This window comes from Pseudorca crassidens, chromosome 14 (assembly GCF_039906515.1).
Source record: "Pseudorca crassidens isolate mPseCra1 chromosome 14, mPseCra1.hap1, whole genome shotgun sequence".
Classification (NCBI taxonomy): Eukaryota; Metazoa; Chordata; class Mammalia; order Artiodactyla; family Delphinidae; genus Pseudorca; species Pseudorca crassidens.
This window is the reverse complement of record NC_090309.1, coordinates 28,854,444-28,870,894: the sequence shown is the minus strand read 5'-3', so window position 1 is coordinate 28,870,894 and position 16,451 is coordinate 28,854,444. Positions and strand designations below refer to the sequence as shown.

General features: G+C 35.9%; 1 protein-coding gene across 10 annotated transcripts in view; it reads left to right on the top strand.

The window, feature by feature from the left end:
* ALMS1 (ALMS1 centrosome and basal body associated protein) overlaps window positions 1-16,451 on the top strand; it is a 230,113-nt gene that overhangs the window by 20,786 nt on the left and 192,876 nt on the right. For 8 of the 10 annotated variants that reach the window (XR_010934429.1, XR_010934428.1, XR_010934430.1 and 5 more), the window contains exons 2-3: window positions 4,481-4,606; window positions 13,906-14,101. Coding sequence is in view for 7 of the 10 variants with exons in the window: in XM_067704700.1 (XP_067560801.1) it covers window positions 4,481-4,606; window positions 13,906-14,101 (322 nt within the window). In the remaining 3 variants the exon portion in view is untranslated. The remainder of the gene's footprint in view (window positions 1-4,480; window positions 4,607-13,905; window positions 14,102-16,451) is intronic. The other 2 variants (XM_067704699.1, XM_067704703.1) reach the window with 1 other exon arrangement.

The following is a 16,451-nucleotide window of genomic DNA, read 5'->3' as shown; positions in this document are numbered from 1 at the left end:
CCACAGAGCACTGAGTAGAGTTCCCTGTGCTATACAGCAGGTTTCCTTTTTACTCTGTTGATGGTGTCTTCTGATATACAGAATTAAAAAATTTTCATGAAATCCAGTTTGTCTGTTGTTTCTTTTGTTGCTTGTGCCTTTGGTATCATATCCAGGAAATCACTGCCAAATTTGCTGTTGTGCAACTTTTGCTTTGAGTTTTCTAAGAGTTTTATAGTTTTAGGTCTTAACATTTAAGTCTTTGGTCCGTTTAGAGTTGAGTTTTGTGTATGTTGCTAGGTGAGAGTGTAACTTCATTCTTTTGCATGTGGATAACCAGTTTTATGAGCAACAGTTGTTGAAAAGACTATCCTTTTCCCATTGAATGGTCTTGATACCTTTGCTGAAAATCATTTGACCATGTATGTGAGAGTTTATTCCTGGGGTCTCTTTGCTCTAGCCTGGGACTTCCAATAATGTGTTGAATAGAAGTGGCAAGAGTGGGCATTCTTGCCTTGTTCCTGGTCTTAGAGGAAAAGCTTTCAGTTTTACACTGTTGAGTGTGGTGTGAGTTACTTGTGGGCCCTCATAAATGGCCTTTATTATATTGATTAGTTTCCTTCCATTCCTGATTTGTTGAGTGCTTTTTCATGAAAGGGTGTTGAGCATTGTCAACTGCTTTTTCTGTATCAGTCAAGATGATCATGTGGTTTTGTCCTTCATTCTGTTAATGTGAAGTATTATATTGGTTGATTTTTATGTGTTGAATCATCCTTACATTTCATGGTTAATTCCCACTTGATCATGGTGTATGCATACTTCTTTTAATGTGTTGTGAATCCTGTGTGCTAGTATTTTGTTGAGGATGAGTGAAGCCATCTGGTCCTTGGCTTTTCTGTGTTGGCAGGTTTTTGATTACTGATTGAATCTCCTTGCTAGTTATATGTTTGTTCAGATTTTCTGTTTTTTCATGATTCAGTCTTGGTAGGTTGTGTCTTTCTAGGGATTTATGTATGTCTTCTTGGCTATCCAATTTGTTGGTATACAGTTGTTCATAGTATTTATTCTCTTATAATCCTTATTTCTGTGGCATTGGTTGTAATATTCCCTCTTTCATTTCTGATTTTATTATTTGAGTCTTCTTTTTTTCCTTAGTCAGTCTGGCTAAGAGGTTGTCAATACTGTTGATCTTCTGAAAAACACACTTTTAGTTTCATGATTTTTTTTTTTCTGTTGACTATTTCATTTATCTGTGCTCTAATCTTTGTTATTTCCTTCCTTCTGCCTGCTTTAGGTTTAGTTCTTCTTTTAGTTCCTTGAGGTACAAGTTAGATTGCTTACTTGAGATCTTGCCTTTTTTTTAATATATGCATTTACGGCTATAAACTTCCTTCTTAGTACTTCTTTCGCTGCGTCCATAAGTTTTTTGGCATTTCGCGTTTTCATCTGTGTCCAGGTATTTTCTAATTTCCTTTGTGACTTCTTGTTTGACCCATTGGTTTTGTAAGACATGTGTTTAATTTCCACATATTGTAAAATTTCCAGTTTTTCTTGTGCTATTTGTTTCTAGTTTCATTCCATTGTGATTGGAAAAGATACTGTGTATTATGATTTCAGTCTTCTTGAATTTATTAAGACTTGCTTTGTGGTAGACATGTGTTCTATCCTGTAGAATGTTGCATGTGTACTTGAGAAAATGTGTTCTGCTGTTGTTGGGTGGAGTGTTCTGTGTATATGTTATGTCTGATTGGTCTGTAGTGCTGTTCAATTTCTATATTTCCTTATTCTTCTGTATGGTTGTTCTGTTCATTATTGAAAGTGGGTGTTGAAGCCTCTTATGTTGCTGTGTATTTCTCTCTTCAGTTCTTTCAACATCTGCCTCATTAATTTAGGAGCTCTGAGGTTTGGTGCATAAATACTTACAAATCTTGGTGAATTGACCCCTTTTTAAAAAAATAAAATTTATTTATTTATGGCTGCATTGGGTCCTTGTTGCTTTGTGTGGGTTTTCTCTAGTTGCGGGCTTCTCATTGCAGTTGCTTCTATTGTTGCAGAGTATGGGCTGTAAGCGTGTGGGCTTCCGTAGTTGTGGTATGCGGGCTTCAGTAGTTGTGGCTCGTAGGCTCTAGGGTGCAGGCTCAATAGTTGTGGCTCATGGGCTTAGTTGCTCCGCGGCATGTGGGATCTTCCCGGACCAGGGCTCGAACCTGTGTTCCCTGCATTGGCAGGCAGATTCTTAACCACTGCACAACCAGGGAAGCCCTGAATTGACCCTTTTATCATTATATGATATTTTTCTTCGTCTCTTGTAACGGTTTTTGACTCAAAGTCTATTTTGTCTGAAACTAATATAGCCACTCCTGTGCTCTTTTGGTTACTATTTGCATGAAATCTCTTTTTTCATCCTTTTACTTGGAATCGATATGTATCCTTATATCTAAAATGTTTCTTTGATAGACAACATGTAGTTGGAAGACTACTAAAGACCAGTATTTCTTTTTTTAAATATTTATTTATTTATTTTGGCTGCACTGGGTCTTAGTTGTGGCACACAGGATTTTCGTTGTGGCACATGGGATCTTTAGTTGTGGCATGCATGCAGGATCTATATCCCCGACCAGGGATCGAACCCGGGCCCCCTGCATTGGGAGCGCAGAGTCTTAGCCACTGGGCCACCAGGGAAGACCCAGACTGCTAACTTTTAATATTAAAAAATGACTCAGGGAAAGACTCTGAAACTGTTTATTTATACCAAAAGACATTTAATCTCAGATCAGAGAGTTGCTGATGACACCTGCTTAGTTTTGAAGCATTATTCTTAAGAATTCTCTTTCAAGTATTTGGGTTATACCACTATCCAGAGGCAACTGGGAAAACTGATCAAACATGTGGGAATTATTAGAAATTAATTTCCTTAATGAAGTCTATAAACCATCAAGTAGGTAATAAAAGTAAGTTCAGGGAAATGTATTTTTTAATAAGAACTTTTAATATTTAATTTTAACTTTTGGGGGTTTTTTTTAGCTGATAAAATTGAGAGTGTTCTTTTTTCTCACACGTTGGGTTAGTTGTCAAAGTGCTGGTTTCTTAATATTGTATCATTAGTGTTCTACAAATATCCTAATGAATCAAACTCTCTTATTGTAAGCTAATGTGAATCAGCAATTTTCAAAGGCAACACCCTGTGCTCTACACCCAGTATTATTTAGTTGCAGTGAATAACCATTTTGAACATTCATTTTGGCATTCTTTCCTCGAGGGCTCAAAGAAGACTAACTGTGCCAAAACATTGGCTGCATTGTTATTTATTTAGGGATTTCAAATTGCCAAAATGAATTTGCAAAATGCCTTTCTTTGTTTTCTGTTCTTTATCCCTTAAAAAATGCCATTGAAGCAAGGTGGGTGTGCCCCATGGTGTTCTACCTTTTGAGAAAAACCTCTTGGAAGAGTTGATACCATAGAAATCTCTTTAGTTGAATAGATTTTAAGTTAAGCTTGCCTTTCTATTGTCAAAAGCACATTGTTGTAAGCGCTCTGTAAAAATGTTTTGTTAGTGTAGTAACTTTTAATTCTGGGGGAAAAAATCTTAATGACCTTGGGTTTCCTTCAGAGGCTCTTTCACATTTTTGGTTGTGTTAGCATTCATCTTTTCTTGACTCATAACTGCCTGTTTTACTTTTAATAACCTTTTCTTTTTTTATGGACATTGTGTCTTTTTAAAAAGTCTTTTTAAGGGTCTGAGATATTCTCATTTTAAAGTCTTTTGAAAGTATAGTTTGCAATCTCATTTTTAGCAGGAGTGTTATTTTGTTTTCTCTTTTGGTGCATCCTTCTCTACCTGGTGTTTTTTTTGGTTGTCTCTGCCTTGCCCCTTGTGGTTCCTTCTTTATAAGGAAGGTTTATATTGGAAGCTTTGGGTTCTTACTCTCCAGGAATATTGGGGAAAATCTCAATAACCAGTACCTGAACCAGCAGGTGAGTTGACTGAGGTCACTTTTGTTTGATAACCTCTGATCTTTTCCATGTGCATTGCTTCAGCCTTGGGCAGTAGTCACAGCTTTTATTGCCTTCTTTCACAGAAGGGAGAGCCCTGCTTCAACTCCTGATTTCACAGAATGAGCCTAACTTTGTCCCCACTTTCCATGCTATAAGATGATTTTAGTTCCTATTATTAGAGTTAATTTCTTAGGTGTCTCAAATAGTAAGATTGTAAAATAGATAACTTGCTTGTTTCTGCTTGCTTCTTTTACTGCTACAAATATAGGAGGTTAAAGAACTGCTGTGGTTTGTTGGAATATGTTGAGTCCTTACTGGGTAACCTTAAATCCCTGTTTCCTTATTTTTAAGTGAAGATAATTTGGACAGTGGTTGTGAAGCCCAAATGTTACTATATTTGTGAAAGTGCTTTATAAACAGAGAAACATAATCTAAATGTTAGACTTTATTATTGTTTAGTCATAAGGATTGTGTTATTATTCTATTTAAATCTTTTGATCTTCAGGTTGTTCCATTGACCTGTCATGTATGGCAACAGCCATTATATCAAAACAATAGTGGAACACAGATTTCTGATACTAATATGGTCTCTTTGGAAAAAACAGCTCAGTGGTGTTCTGGGGATGATCTGGTATGTCTTGCATAACTGGCAAACTATCTTTTGGTAAGCAGCATGAGAAATTCTGATTTAGCTATGAAGAATGGAAAGAGGTGAATTACTTTAATATTCCATTTTTCTAATAGATCTTTGGCAGCCTTAATTATGTAGAACAGCGTTTAATTTTTTTTTTTTGGTCTCAGGACTCCTTCACATTCTTCAAAAGTATTTTAAAGAGCTTTTGTTTATAAGGGTTATCTGTATCAATATTTAGCTTACAAAAAAATTAAAACATTTAAAAAATATTTACTTAGAAATAACAAACTCATTACATATTAACATACAAATATATTTTTAAATGAAAAATGGCTATTTTCCAAAACAAAAAAAATTAGTTGAAAGGGTGGCATTGTTTTACAGTTTTGCATAGCTCTTTAATGTCAGGCGTACTAGAAGACAGTTGGTGTATTAGGCAGGGTTCTCCAGAAAAATAGAACCAATAGGAAACATATACGTATGTAAATAGGTAAATACAAATATATATATATATATATATATATATATATATATATATATATATATATATATATGTAAAATAAGGAATTGGTTCATGTGATTATGGAGGCTGAGAATTCCCAAGATCTGTCCTGGGGATCCAGGAGAGCTGATAGTATAGTTCCAGTCTGAAACTGAAGGCCCGAGAACCAGGAGCTGACTGATGGTGTATGTTCTAGCCCAAGTCTAGAGGTCCGAGGACCAGGTGAGCTGATGGTGTAAGTTCCACTCCAGGTCCAAGTCCGAAGCAGAAGACTGATGTCCCAGCTTGAAGACCATCAGGCAGAGAGAGCGAATTATCTTTTGCTCAGCCTTTTGTTCTATTCAGGCCTTTAATGGGTTGGATGAGGCCTGCCCACCTTAAGAAGGGCAGTCTCCTTTACTAAGTCTGTGGATCAGATGTTAATCTCATCCAGACACACCCTCACAGACACACCCAGATGTTTAACCAAATACTTGGCACAGCCAAGTTGACACATAAAGTTAACCATCATAACTGAATTCCCAGATCTGCTTCTGCATTTAGTCCATTGGGATATATTGTTTTGGTTGAATTATGTGAAGAAAATCTGACCTTACATAGATATGTAGTTAGAAAAGGGAGGCCCACTTAACTTCCCTGAAAGGGTGTCAGTGACCCCCAGGGATCTTTGGACCATACTTTGGGAACCACTGATCTAGAGCATAGTAATAAACTTAGAAGAAATGGAAAAAATTGTGAGCAGATAGGAAAAAGCCTCATATATGTTTGTTGGAGAAAAAAAATGCATCCTTACTCATAATGATTATTTAAGGTTGATTATCTAATAACTTGGGTATCAGATTTCTTCTAGTACCTTCAATTTCCCCTAAATTGCATTTATTATCCATTAAATGCAAGGTATGGAGGAAGGAGATTTACTGTTGCCAAGTGAAAAGGGTTAAGAGAAACCCTGACCAGAAAAAGCATGGTACTCTGTGATCATTAAATGGAAGGGGGATTGTTATGGGTTGAATTGTGTGCCCCAAAATGATGTGTTGAAGTCCCAATCTGCAGTACCTCAGAATGTGACCTTATTTGGAAATATAGTGATGGAAGATAGAACTATTTAAATTAAGAAGAGATCATACTGGATTTAGGGTGGGCCCCTAATCCAATATGACTGGTGTTCTTGTAAGAGAGAGACACACAGGAAGAGGTCTGCTCTATGAAGACAGAGGCAGAGATGGAGTTATGCTGCCATAAGCCAAGAAATGCCCGGGGCTTCGAGAAAGAGGAAGAGGTAAGAAGGATCCTCCCCTAGAGGCTTTGGATGGAGCATGGCCCTGCCAACACCTTGATTTCAGACTTGTAGCCTCCAGAACTGTGAGAGAATAAATTTCTGTTGTTTTAAGCCCTCCACTTTGTGTAAGTTCATTATGGCAGCTTTAGGAAACGAATACAGAGGTATATTCCTAAGTAGTTTAATATCCTCTGAGGGCATGTTTATGGTAGAGCACAGTCCAAAAATGGATATCTTGCCTTTTTTTGGTCCTTGTTTTATAAAATATAAACCGTGGATAGATCCTGTAGCTCTTCATTTCTGCCTTTATGCCTGTGTTCCTCAGAAGAACTGGAGGATTATACCACTTCCTAATTCTCTCCCCTCTTTTCTCCTTCTGGTTATTCTGCTCATTCATCCTTGTCGCTGTCATCCAAATTAACTTTTTTTTATTCATTGAAAACTATAGCCCTTGCTACACTGTCGTCTTTTAGTTTCTTTCACTTCAGCTTACATTACCCATCCAAGGTCTGAAACTCTTGGATCTTTGATCTAATGTGCAGAGATTTTTTTCCTTCACTCCTCCCAACCTTCTCCTATCCCTGCTTACCCCATGGTCACAGTCTAGACCTTATCAGCTCCAGCAACTTGAGTACAAATGTCTCATCCTTTCTTCCCTCCAGCTACTGCCCCATTTAATGTTTCTGCTCCCTGTTAAGTGAAATTTTCAAGAGTTTTTGGTCTCTATTTTCTGATACCTTATCCTCATGTTTTAAAAAGTCAGGTTTATTGAGGTATAATTTAAATACAGCAAAATTAACTCTTTCAGGTGTGCAGTTTGATGAGCTTTGACAAATACATACAGTTATATAACTACTACACATTTGACTGCCATCACTCCCAAAAAGTTTCCTTGTACCCCTTTGTAGTCAGTCATCTCCCCCATGCTTAGTCCCTGGCAACCGCTAATCTCATTTCTGTCTATAGTTTTGCCTTTCAGAATTGTAATGTGTAGATTTTTTAAAAAATAATTAATTTATTTTTGGCTGCATTGGGTCTTTGTTGCTGCACGCGGGCTTTCTCTAGTTGTGGCAAGTGGGGGCTACTCTTCTATGCAGTGCGCAGGCTTCTCTTTGCAGTGGCTTCTCTTGTTGCGGAGCCTGGGCTCTAGGCGTGCGGGCTTCAGTAGTTGTGGCACGCGGGCTCAGTAGTTGTGGCTCACGGGCTCCAGAGCACAGGCTTGGTAGTTGTGGCGCATGGGCTTTGTTGCTCTGTGACATGTGGAATCTTCCCAGACCAGGGCTCAAACCCGTGCCCACTGCAGTGGCAGGCGGATTCTTAACCACTGCACCACCAGGGAAGTCCCATGTGTAGATTTTTGAATCTGACTTCTTTCACTTGGCACATGCTTTTGAGGTTCATCCATGTTGTTGCATAAATCAGTAGCTCTTTAAAATTTATTTCTGAGTAGTATTCCACTTATGTACAGGTTTTCAGGTAGACAGCTGGTTTCATTTCTCTTGGGTAAATACCTAGGAATGGGATTGCTGGCTGATATGGTAACTGTACGTTTAACATTATAAGAAAGTGCCAAACTGTTTTCCGAAGTGCCTGTACCATTTTGCATTCCCCACGATGTATAGGAGTTCTAGTTGCTTTGCATTCTTGCCAGCTCTTGGTATTGTCAGGTTTTTTTGTTTTTGTTTTAAAATTTTTAGTCATTCTAGGTATGTTGTGGTGTCTCATTGTGTTTTTTAAAAAATTTTATTTATTTGTTTATGGCTGTGTATGGCTCTTTGTTTCTGTGCAAGGGCTTTCTCTAGTTGTGGCAAGTGGGGGCCACTCCTCACCGCGGTGCGCAGGCCTCTCACTATTGCGGCCTCTCCCGTTGCGGAGCACAGGCTCCAGACGCACAGGCTCAGTAATTGTGGCTCACGGGGCTAGCCGCTCCGCGGCATACGGGATCCTCCCAGACCAGGGCTCGAACCCGTGTCCCCTGCATCGGCAGGCAGACTCTCAACCACTGTGCCACCAGGGAAGCCCTCATTGTGGTTTTAATATGCATTTTCCTAATGATAATGTGCATCTTTTTGTATGCTTATTTGCCATCCATGTTTCCTCTTAATGAAGGGGTTGGTTTAAATCTCTTCCCCATTTTTTATGGGTGATTTGTTCCATTTGTTGAGTTTTGAGAGTTCTTTATATATTCTAGATGTAAGTCCTTTATATGTTTTGCAAATATTTTCTCCCAGTCTGTGGTTTTCCTTTCAATTGTTCTATTTGTTTTTTGAAGAGTAGAAGTTTTAATTTTGATGAAGTTGAAGTTGGTTTATTGATTTTTTTTTTTTTTATGGTTTTTACTTCTTATGTCTAACCTGGTAAATTTTGACCTAATCCTAGATCACAAAAATTTTCTCCTATATTTTTTTCTAGAACAGGGTTTCTCAGCCTTGGTGCTTTTGATATTTGGGCTAGATAATTCTTTATTTTACAGGACTGTCCTGTGTATTGTAAGATGTTTAGCAGCATCCTTGGCCTCTTCCCACTAGATATCAGTAATACTGCCCCATGTTTGTAAATGTCAAAATGTCTCCAAACATTGCCAAATGTATCATGGTTGAGGGGAGAGGAGGGTGTCAAAATCTTGCCCAGTTGAGAATGAGTTTTTGAAGTTTTATAGTTTTAAGTTTCACATTTATATCTAAATCTGTTTTGAGTTGGTTTTTGATTATGGTGTGAAGTAGGGGTCCAGCTTCATTTTCTTACATACGCATATCTAATTGTTATTCCAACACCATTTGCTGAAAATACTCCCTTTTCCCTTGGCATCTTTGTGTGGGTCTATTTCTGGACTCTCTATTCCATTGATTTATATCTCTATCATCATGCTAATACTGTGCTCTTAATTACTGTACTGTCTTGAAATCAGATAGTGTGAGTTCTCCCACTTTGTTTTTCTTTTTAAAAATGGTTTTGTTTATGCTAGATTCTTTGAATTTCCATATAAATTTTAGAATCAGTTTGTCAATTTCTATTTAAAAAGTCTGCTGGAATTTTGATTAAAATTGCCTTGAGTCTGTAAATCAATTTGAAGGGAATTGACATCTTAACAATATTGAGTTCTCTAATCCATAGACACAACAGTTCTTATAGTTTTATTTAGATTTAATTAGATTGCTAATTTCTTCATCAGTGTTTTGTTGCCTTCAGTGTACCAAACTTAACACGTTTGTATTAGACTTACTGAAATGTTAAAAAAATTTCAATTCCTACTGTTCATCACAATTATATAGGAATATAATTGACTTTCAATATTGACCTTGTATCCTATGACCTTGCTAATCTCATTTACTAGTTCTAGTATAGTTCTTTTGTAGATTCTTTAGGACTTTTTAATGTATAGACAATCATATCCATTGTATTTTTTTTCCTTTTTCCTTTTTGATATATATGCCTTATCTACTGGCTGGGATCTACTTATTCTTCTACTTGATCTTCTTGTGTTCTGTCCTCACTTCTGTGAAAGCAAGTGTCACCAACAAATTTGTGTAGCTGAATACAGTAAGCACTTTTCTGTCCTCATCTTAGATGCAATAAATAGCATTTCATGTTCTTAACCAATGCTTAACTTCTTAAAATTATTTCCTTTCTCGGCTTCTCCTGGTTTTCTTTCTACTCCTCTGGCTATTCTTTCTCATCCCCTGTTAAACCTTAAAATCAGAGGTTGCAAGCTGTGGGCCTGCATATGGCTCAAATGTGGTTTGCAGAAAAAAAATTGGGGGGGCACAGTGTTTTAAAAATATTTAAACAGAATACTTTAAAGTGTGCATGCAGTGCATAGTTGGCCACAGGTCCCATTACTCTCTAATATCAGGCAGGTTTACTCATTTCTTTTACCTCCCTGTACCTCATTTCTTTTACCTCCCTGTAAAAACACATTTGAGTTTTTAACTTCTGTTTGAAATGTTGGAATGTTTTGGTTCTTGTCTAGATCTAGGGCTTTAAATATGCCTGTGTACTTAAAAATCCCAAGTTTGTATCTCCAACCTTTACTTCTCCCTCAAAATTTGTTTGTATTTATTCTGTTGTTTATTTGTCATCCCTCTTCACATCTGTCAAAAAATATTTAGAGATTTGAGGCCCTTTTTATATTGGTTAAAAAGGTATAACACTCAGAATCATAGCAGCAAAATAAGCAGAAAGAAAAGAATGGTCAACAAATTTTTTTAAATTTTATTTTATGAGGGGAAATTATAAGAGCATGTTTACATGGAGAGAGGAATGATTCAGTAGAAAGGGAAAATGCATGAAGGAAAATGGGAGAATCACATATAGGAAAGAAATCATTGAAAAAAAATGGAATGAGATGGGAAGGTCTTTGATAGGTAGTAAGACTTTTTTTAAATCACAAGATGAAAAGCTGGGTTAGGTAATGGGGTTGTAGATCTTGTGCTAGGAAGATAAGGAAGGTCCACCTCCTGTTCTTCACTTACTAAAGTAGGAAATGAGGTCATCAGTTGAAAAATGAGGAAGGAGGGTTCAGTAGTTCTGAGGAAAGTATAAAGTAATCATTTTAGCCAATCAACTTACCCGGAAAATAGAGTAGAATTTCCAGGCAAGGCTGAGTGCCCTTGAGGTTTAATGTCATCAGTCTAAAGGAAAACCAGTGTAGGTGTGTGCTTTCTTCAGCAGTGTGCTACTGCTTGGATTAAGACAAGCAGAAGGTTCAACCAGAACTGAGCTTTTGCCAGGCAAATAGGATAGTCGGGGAAAAGGGTAAGAAAGAAGAGATGTTTGCAAGGTAGTGATTATAAGGATGATTATGAACTCTCAGAGTGGTAAAGAGGGAAATACAAGTAAGAAAGGAATTATGAAAAGTGTAAATGTGACAGGTTAGTTGTCTTCAGAAGGTTACAAAATTATTGCAGTTGAGGAGCTAGAGTTAAGTAAGTGATCTGTGGAGGTCAAAGGATGGGCAGGAGAACACATGGATATGTCTCTCATCAGTAGTGAGGAATGAACTATGGGATGAGGCTCAAACCCCGGTCAAAGGGGCTAAGAGATGAGTTGGGGACCCGAGATTTTGCTATAATGAGAGTCACAAGATGACTGGAATTCCCTTGCTTTAAAACCTGTTCATTTGGCCCACTATCCCCTATTGAATAGAGTGCTCTCAAAAGAAAAAAATTAAAATAATCATTCTCGTATTCCTTTTATTTTCAAGTATTAAAAATGTAAAAAGCATGTTTCCAGTAGTAATGTTCGATGTTAAGGATTTGACTGATTTATCTGACATAGATGGGATTGGTATATTTTGGAATGTGAAAGGTCTATAATCCCATAAGCCATAGATGAGTAGTGTTAATATTTTAGAATATTCACTCCAATATTTTTCTCTCTATCTATTTATATAACTGATATTAGGTAGTGGATAGTTGTGTATCTTTTTTTTTTTTTTTTTTTTAACTTACTGTAAGAGCATTTGGTTGGTGAATTTTAAATACTGGAAATAATCCTTTAAAGAAAAAAGTCTTGTTGAAATTGTGAAATCTTTCTAAATTGTAGTACAACATATTTTTATGGGTGGGTCATTTGGGAATGAAAACAATATATATTCTCTTAAAAAATTTGAGTTGATTAAGGAAGGAGAGTAATAGACTACAAAATAATGAAAATCAGTACATTATATATCTAAGCATGTTGATTGCCGTCAATATAATGTCTCATCTTTTTATTTAAACAAATAAATGTAAATCAAGTGAATTCATTATTTAACAAAAAATTTTACGTAAATAATGAAAAACTGCAAGTAGAAGAAACATGGCAAAGAGAAAAACAAATAATTAAGTTAGAAAACAGAATTGTTAAATTCAAGACAAAATATATACATTCCTAGCAAATCCAGTCAAGAAAAAGAAAAACACCTTAATAAAATAGACTTAATACAAACCTATCAAAGCTTATAGAGTTGGATTAGAACTAGGAAGAAATCAAGAATGTTATAATAGTACCAGCTATCAAAAAGGTTTCTGGATCTAATGGATTCACTGATGAAATCTTTTATATTTTTAAGGAAAATCAAATTTCCTTGTATTAAAAAAATATAGAACAAGGTTAGAAAACAAAAGAAGCATTCTAAAATACTGATTAATCTAATGAGTGAAAATGTAAAAGACTGTGCTAGCAAATATGATTAAGGTCTAATCTACTACTACCAAGTAAGAAATGTGAAGTTGTTGCAATATGAAGAAATTTATTGCTGTATTTTAACAGATGTAATTGGGGAAAAAAAGATGCTATAATGCAGTTTGATCAAATTTAGTGCTCATTCATAATAAAATTAATTTAAAATGAAAATAAAAGAATAATAGCATGATAGGACGAATATTCTTTTTTTTTTTTTTGTGGTACGCGGGCCCCTTTCACTGTTGTGGCCTCTCCCGTTACACACGCTCCATTTGCGCAGGCTCAGCGGCCATGGCTCACGGGCCCAGCCGCTCTGCGTCATGTGGCATCCTCCCAGACCGGGGCCCGAACCCGTGTTCCCTGTATCGGCAGGCAGACTCTCAACCACTGAGCCACCAGGGAAGCCCAGGACGAATATTCTTAATTATTAACTAATACCAAATTTAAAAAGAAAATGTGTTTAAAAACTGCTTACCGTTAGTATTTAATTCAACTTTATTTCAACATTGCTACCTAGTGTGGTCTGTGGATTGGTGCCAGGCCATGAATTGCTTGTTACTGTCAAGAGATAAGTACAAGAATTAAGAAGTGTTTAGAAACTTTTATAGCAATTTGATGTTTTTTAGAACTAGAAATCAGATACTTAGACTTGTGTTTTGTATTTTGGGCTTATATATCTTTTCAATTTCATTTTCCTAGTTATTTTTACTAGTTTTTAAAATTAGTTTATTTTTTTTTTTTACTTGTTACCTGTTAATTTTTATTAGTATTTTAATAAAATGTCAGTCTGTAATGAATAGGAAGTAGGAAAAACTGATCCTTCCTATAGATACTTTGAGAAACATTTTTCTGAATCATGCCACTAATATAAGAGTAAATATTTGAAAGAGACAAGTGAACCACTCACTACGCATGAACCATATGATGTTTTGCACTGAGAAGTCCGCTAGAAACTAGTATAGCAAGTAAGAATTCAGTAAAGTGGTCACATGTAGAGAATATCGTAGCTTTAGGTTTGGAATCTTTTTTTCAGTTTTATTATTATCACATTGTAAGATTTCATCATGAAGAACCAAATTTATTGTTTTAATGATGAGAAGTAACTATTAAAGAATAGCAGAAATGCCAGTGATTCAACATGTTGAAAGATGGGTAATAATGGGAAAAGATCAAAAATGTTATCAATATTGTGAAAAACACAGAACAGCTTTACTTTTTACAAATTTTGATGAGAATGTTGTGAAATAGGAAGCTGTATCCTACATGAAGGGACGTTTTAATCTAAATGTTAATATGTATGGTAACTCAGTTAATGATTTAGCATATTTTCCTTCAAAATTATTGTTTTAGAGAACAGAATCTTGGCATTATCTTCCTCAAGAAATGGACTCTTCCCACACCTTGGATACAACCCAGACCAGGTTTAATGTGAGAGAGAAAGGGACTGAAGTGACAGACTTCCCCTCTCTGGAGGAAGGTATATTGACCCAATCAGAAAATCAAGTAAAGGAGTCGAACAGAGATCTCTTATGTTCTCCATTGCTAGGTAATGCCTCTTTATTTTTAACTAGTAGTAATACCTCACATTGGTAAAATACTTATGGGGGAGTGCAAATCTTGCGTCTAAATCCTTTCTTGAGCTGAGGAGCTCTGTAGAACTGTACTCAAAGGTAGTAGCTTATTTCTCGTTTTCCACACTGGCCAGCTGGCCTAGTTATATTTAAATGTGCAGTTGCTCCTCATTTTATCTCCCCTTGTTGCTCTCAGAAGGGAAAAAAGTGGTAACTTCCTCTAGTGGGTATGCCTCCTTAGTCCTGAATTTGTAAACATATATGTAAACCATATATTTATCCTTTGACTACTTCTCTCAGCAGTGGAGGCTCCATGATGTATAAAAAACAAACAAAAAACAAATGTTCATGCTTAAGCTCATTAGATTCTTAAAATTAGTTAAGACATATATTATTATCCTAAGTTTTCAGACCCAGACATTGAGATAAAGAGGTTAAATGACTTGTCTGAGGTAGAGCTTCCTGCTTTCCTCTGTTTAATGTGGAACTGATTTATTAGCTCTTTACAAAAGATGAACTTTAAGTACTTTTCAAATCATCAAGGTAGGAGGTAGAATTGTATTATCACTACTTTGGATTGTTGCACATATATAAGAATGCTTAGCCAATATGGTAATTTCAGTTTTTTCATTCCTAAATCATAATTCAGACAAATATTCTTTGGTTTTTCCTTCCGTTTTCTTCAGATTTTTATTTTCAAAAATTGAAGAAAATGCCACAACCACATATTTTACAATTAACTTTTGTCAAGGGAGTGGGATTCAACCATGGAGTTGTCGTATCAGAGTTTTGTAGAGGAGCAAGGATTAGGAATTAATTCAACAAGTTCCTTTCAAATACAAGCAAATACTATCCAAGTAAAAATACTAGTGCCAGTATATTCAGTGATGTAGATCATCAAAGTCAATTTTAGTTTTATATTTTAAGAAAGATGTTAACATTAGAGTTCCCTTGTGGGAGGAGATTACTATGATAGTAGATGAAAGGGAAGACTTTGCTATGATCAGGTATTTGAAGGGCTGTCATGCTAAAGAGGAAGCAATGTATTTTTCATTTATTCATTTATTTAACAAATATCTAAGTGCCTATTGTGTGTTGGATGCTAGGGGTATATAGATGAAAGCTACTTCTTCTTTTGGGAAGACAATACAGTAAAAGGAAAATAATAGTACCATGGGATGAGTTGGATAGTGGTTTAGAGCAGGAGTCTGCAAACTACTAGCCATAGTCTAAGGCCTGATTTTGTGAGCTAGAAAAGGTTTTAGCATTTTTAAAGGATTGTAAAAAGAAAAGAAGTATATAGGATAGAGATACCATGTGTGATCAACAAAGCGTAAAATATTTACTAGCTGACCTTTTATAGAAAATGTTTGCTAATTCCTATTCTAGAGGTTAAAATGAGACTACGTAGCTTATAGGGAGGCTGTTTTCAACTTGATACAAGAAAGAACTTTCTAATAGAGCCATTTAATACTGGAAAGGCTGTATAACAAAAAAAAGTGAGCATTATGTCATAGCAAAATGTCAAGCGAAGTTCTCTAATAGGATAGTTTCAGCATTGGGTTGGAGATTGTGCTACATGGCTTCTAATGTATTTTCTAATGTAAAGTTTTATAACTCCAGCTTCTCATTTACTATAGATAAAGTAGAACATTTTAATTATTAGATCCCAGGATCTGATGGCCAGAGGAAATTTCATCATTGCTTTTTTGTTATGCTTGAATCCAGTCATTGTAGGGTGTACCTCACCAATGGCAAATGTCATGATGATGACTGGTGCCAGAACAGTTAGGTATCTCAAAAAAGAGTGATCCAGGCCATCAGTAATTGCCAAAATGTGAGGAAATGTGGGGTCTTTGTTAAAAAATCTTCATGATTCTTAGAGGGGTAAAGATTTCTGTTATGAAGGTTTAAGACTGAGTCTGTAGCCAAAGAGGAACCATACCGATTAGTCCTTGGTGGTAAAGGTTATCGTTATCTTTCAGTTTCTTATTTTTAATTAATCCATTCAGTAAATAAATAATTGTATTTTGAGTGCCTACTAAATGTAGCTGGTACTTTGCTAGGCACTGAGGGTACAGCTGTGAATAATGCAGACATGGAGTTGATAATCTAGGTGGGAAGCAGACAGACCAAAGATTAAAACAAGAGTGTGACAGTTATGATAGGGAAGGTATGCAGTATTATTAGAGGCATTCTGAAATCAAGAAAGTATACTGTAGCAACAGTGTTGCCTTTATATTGAAAGAACAATTCAGTTTTAGCAAAACATCACCAATCTATTTAAATTAATATGAAATAGAATGCTGTTGGTTTTATAGTTTT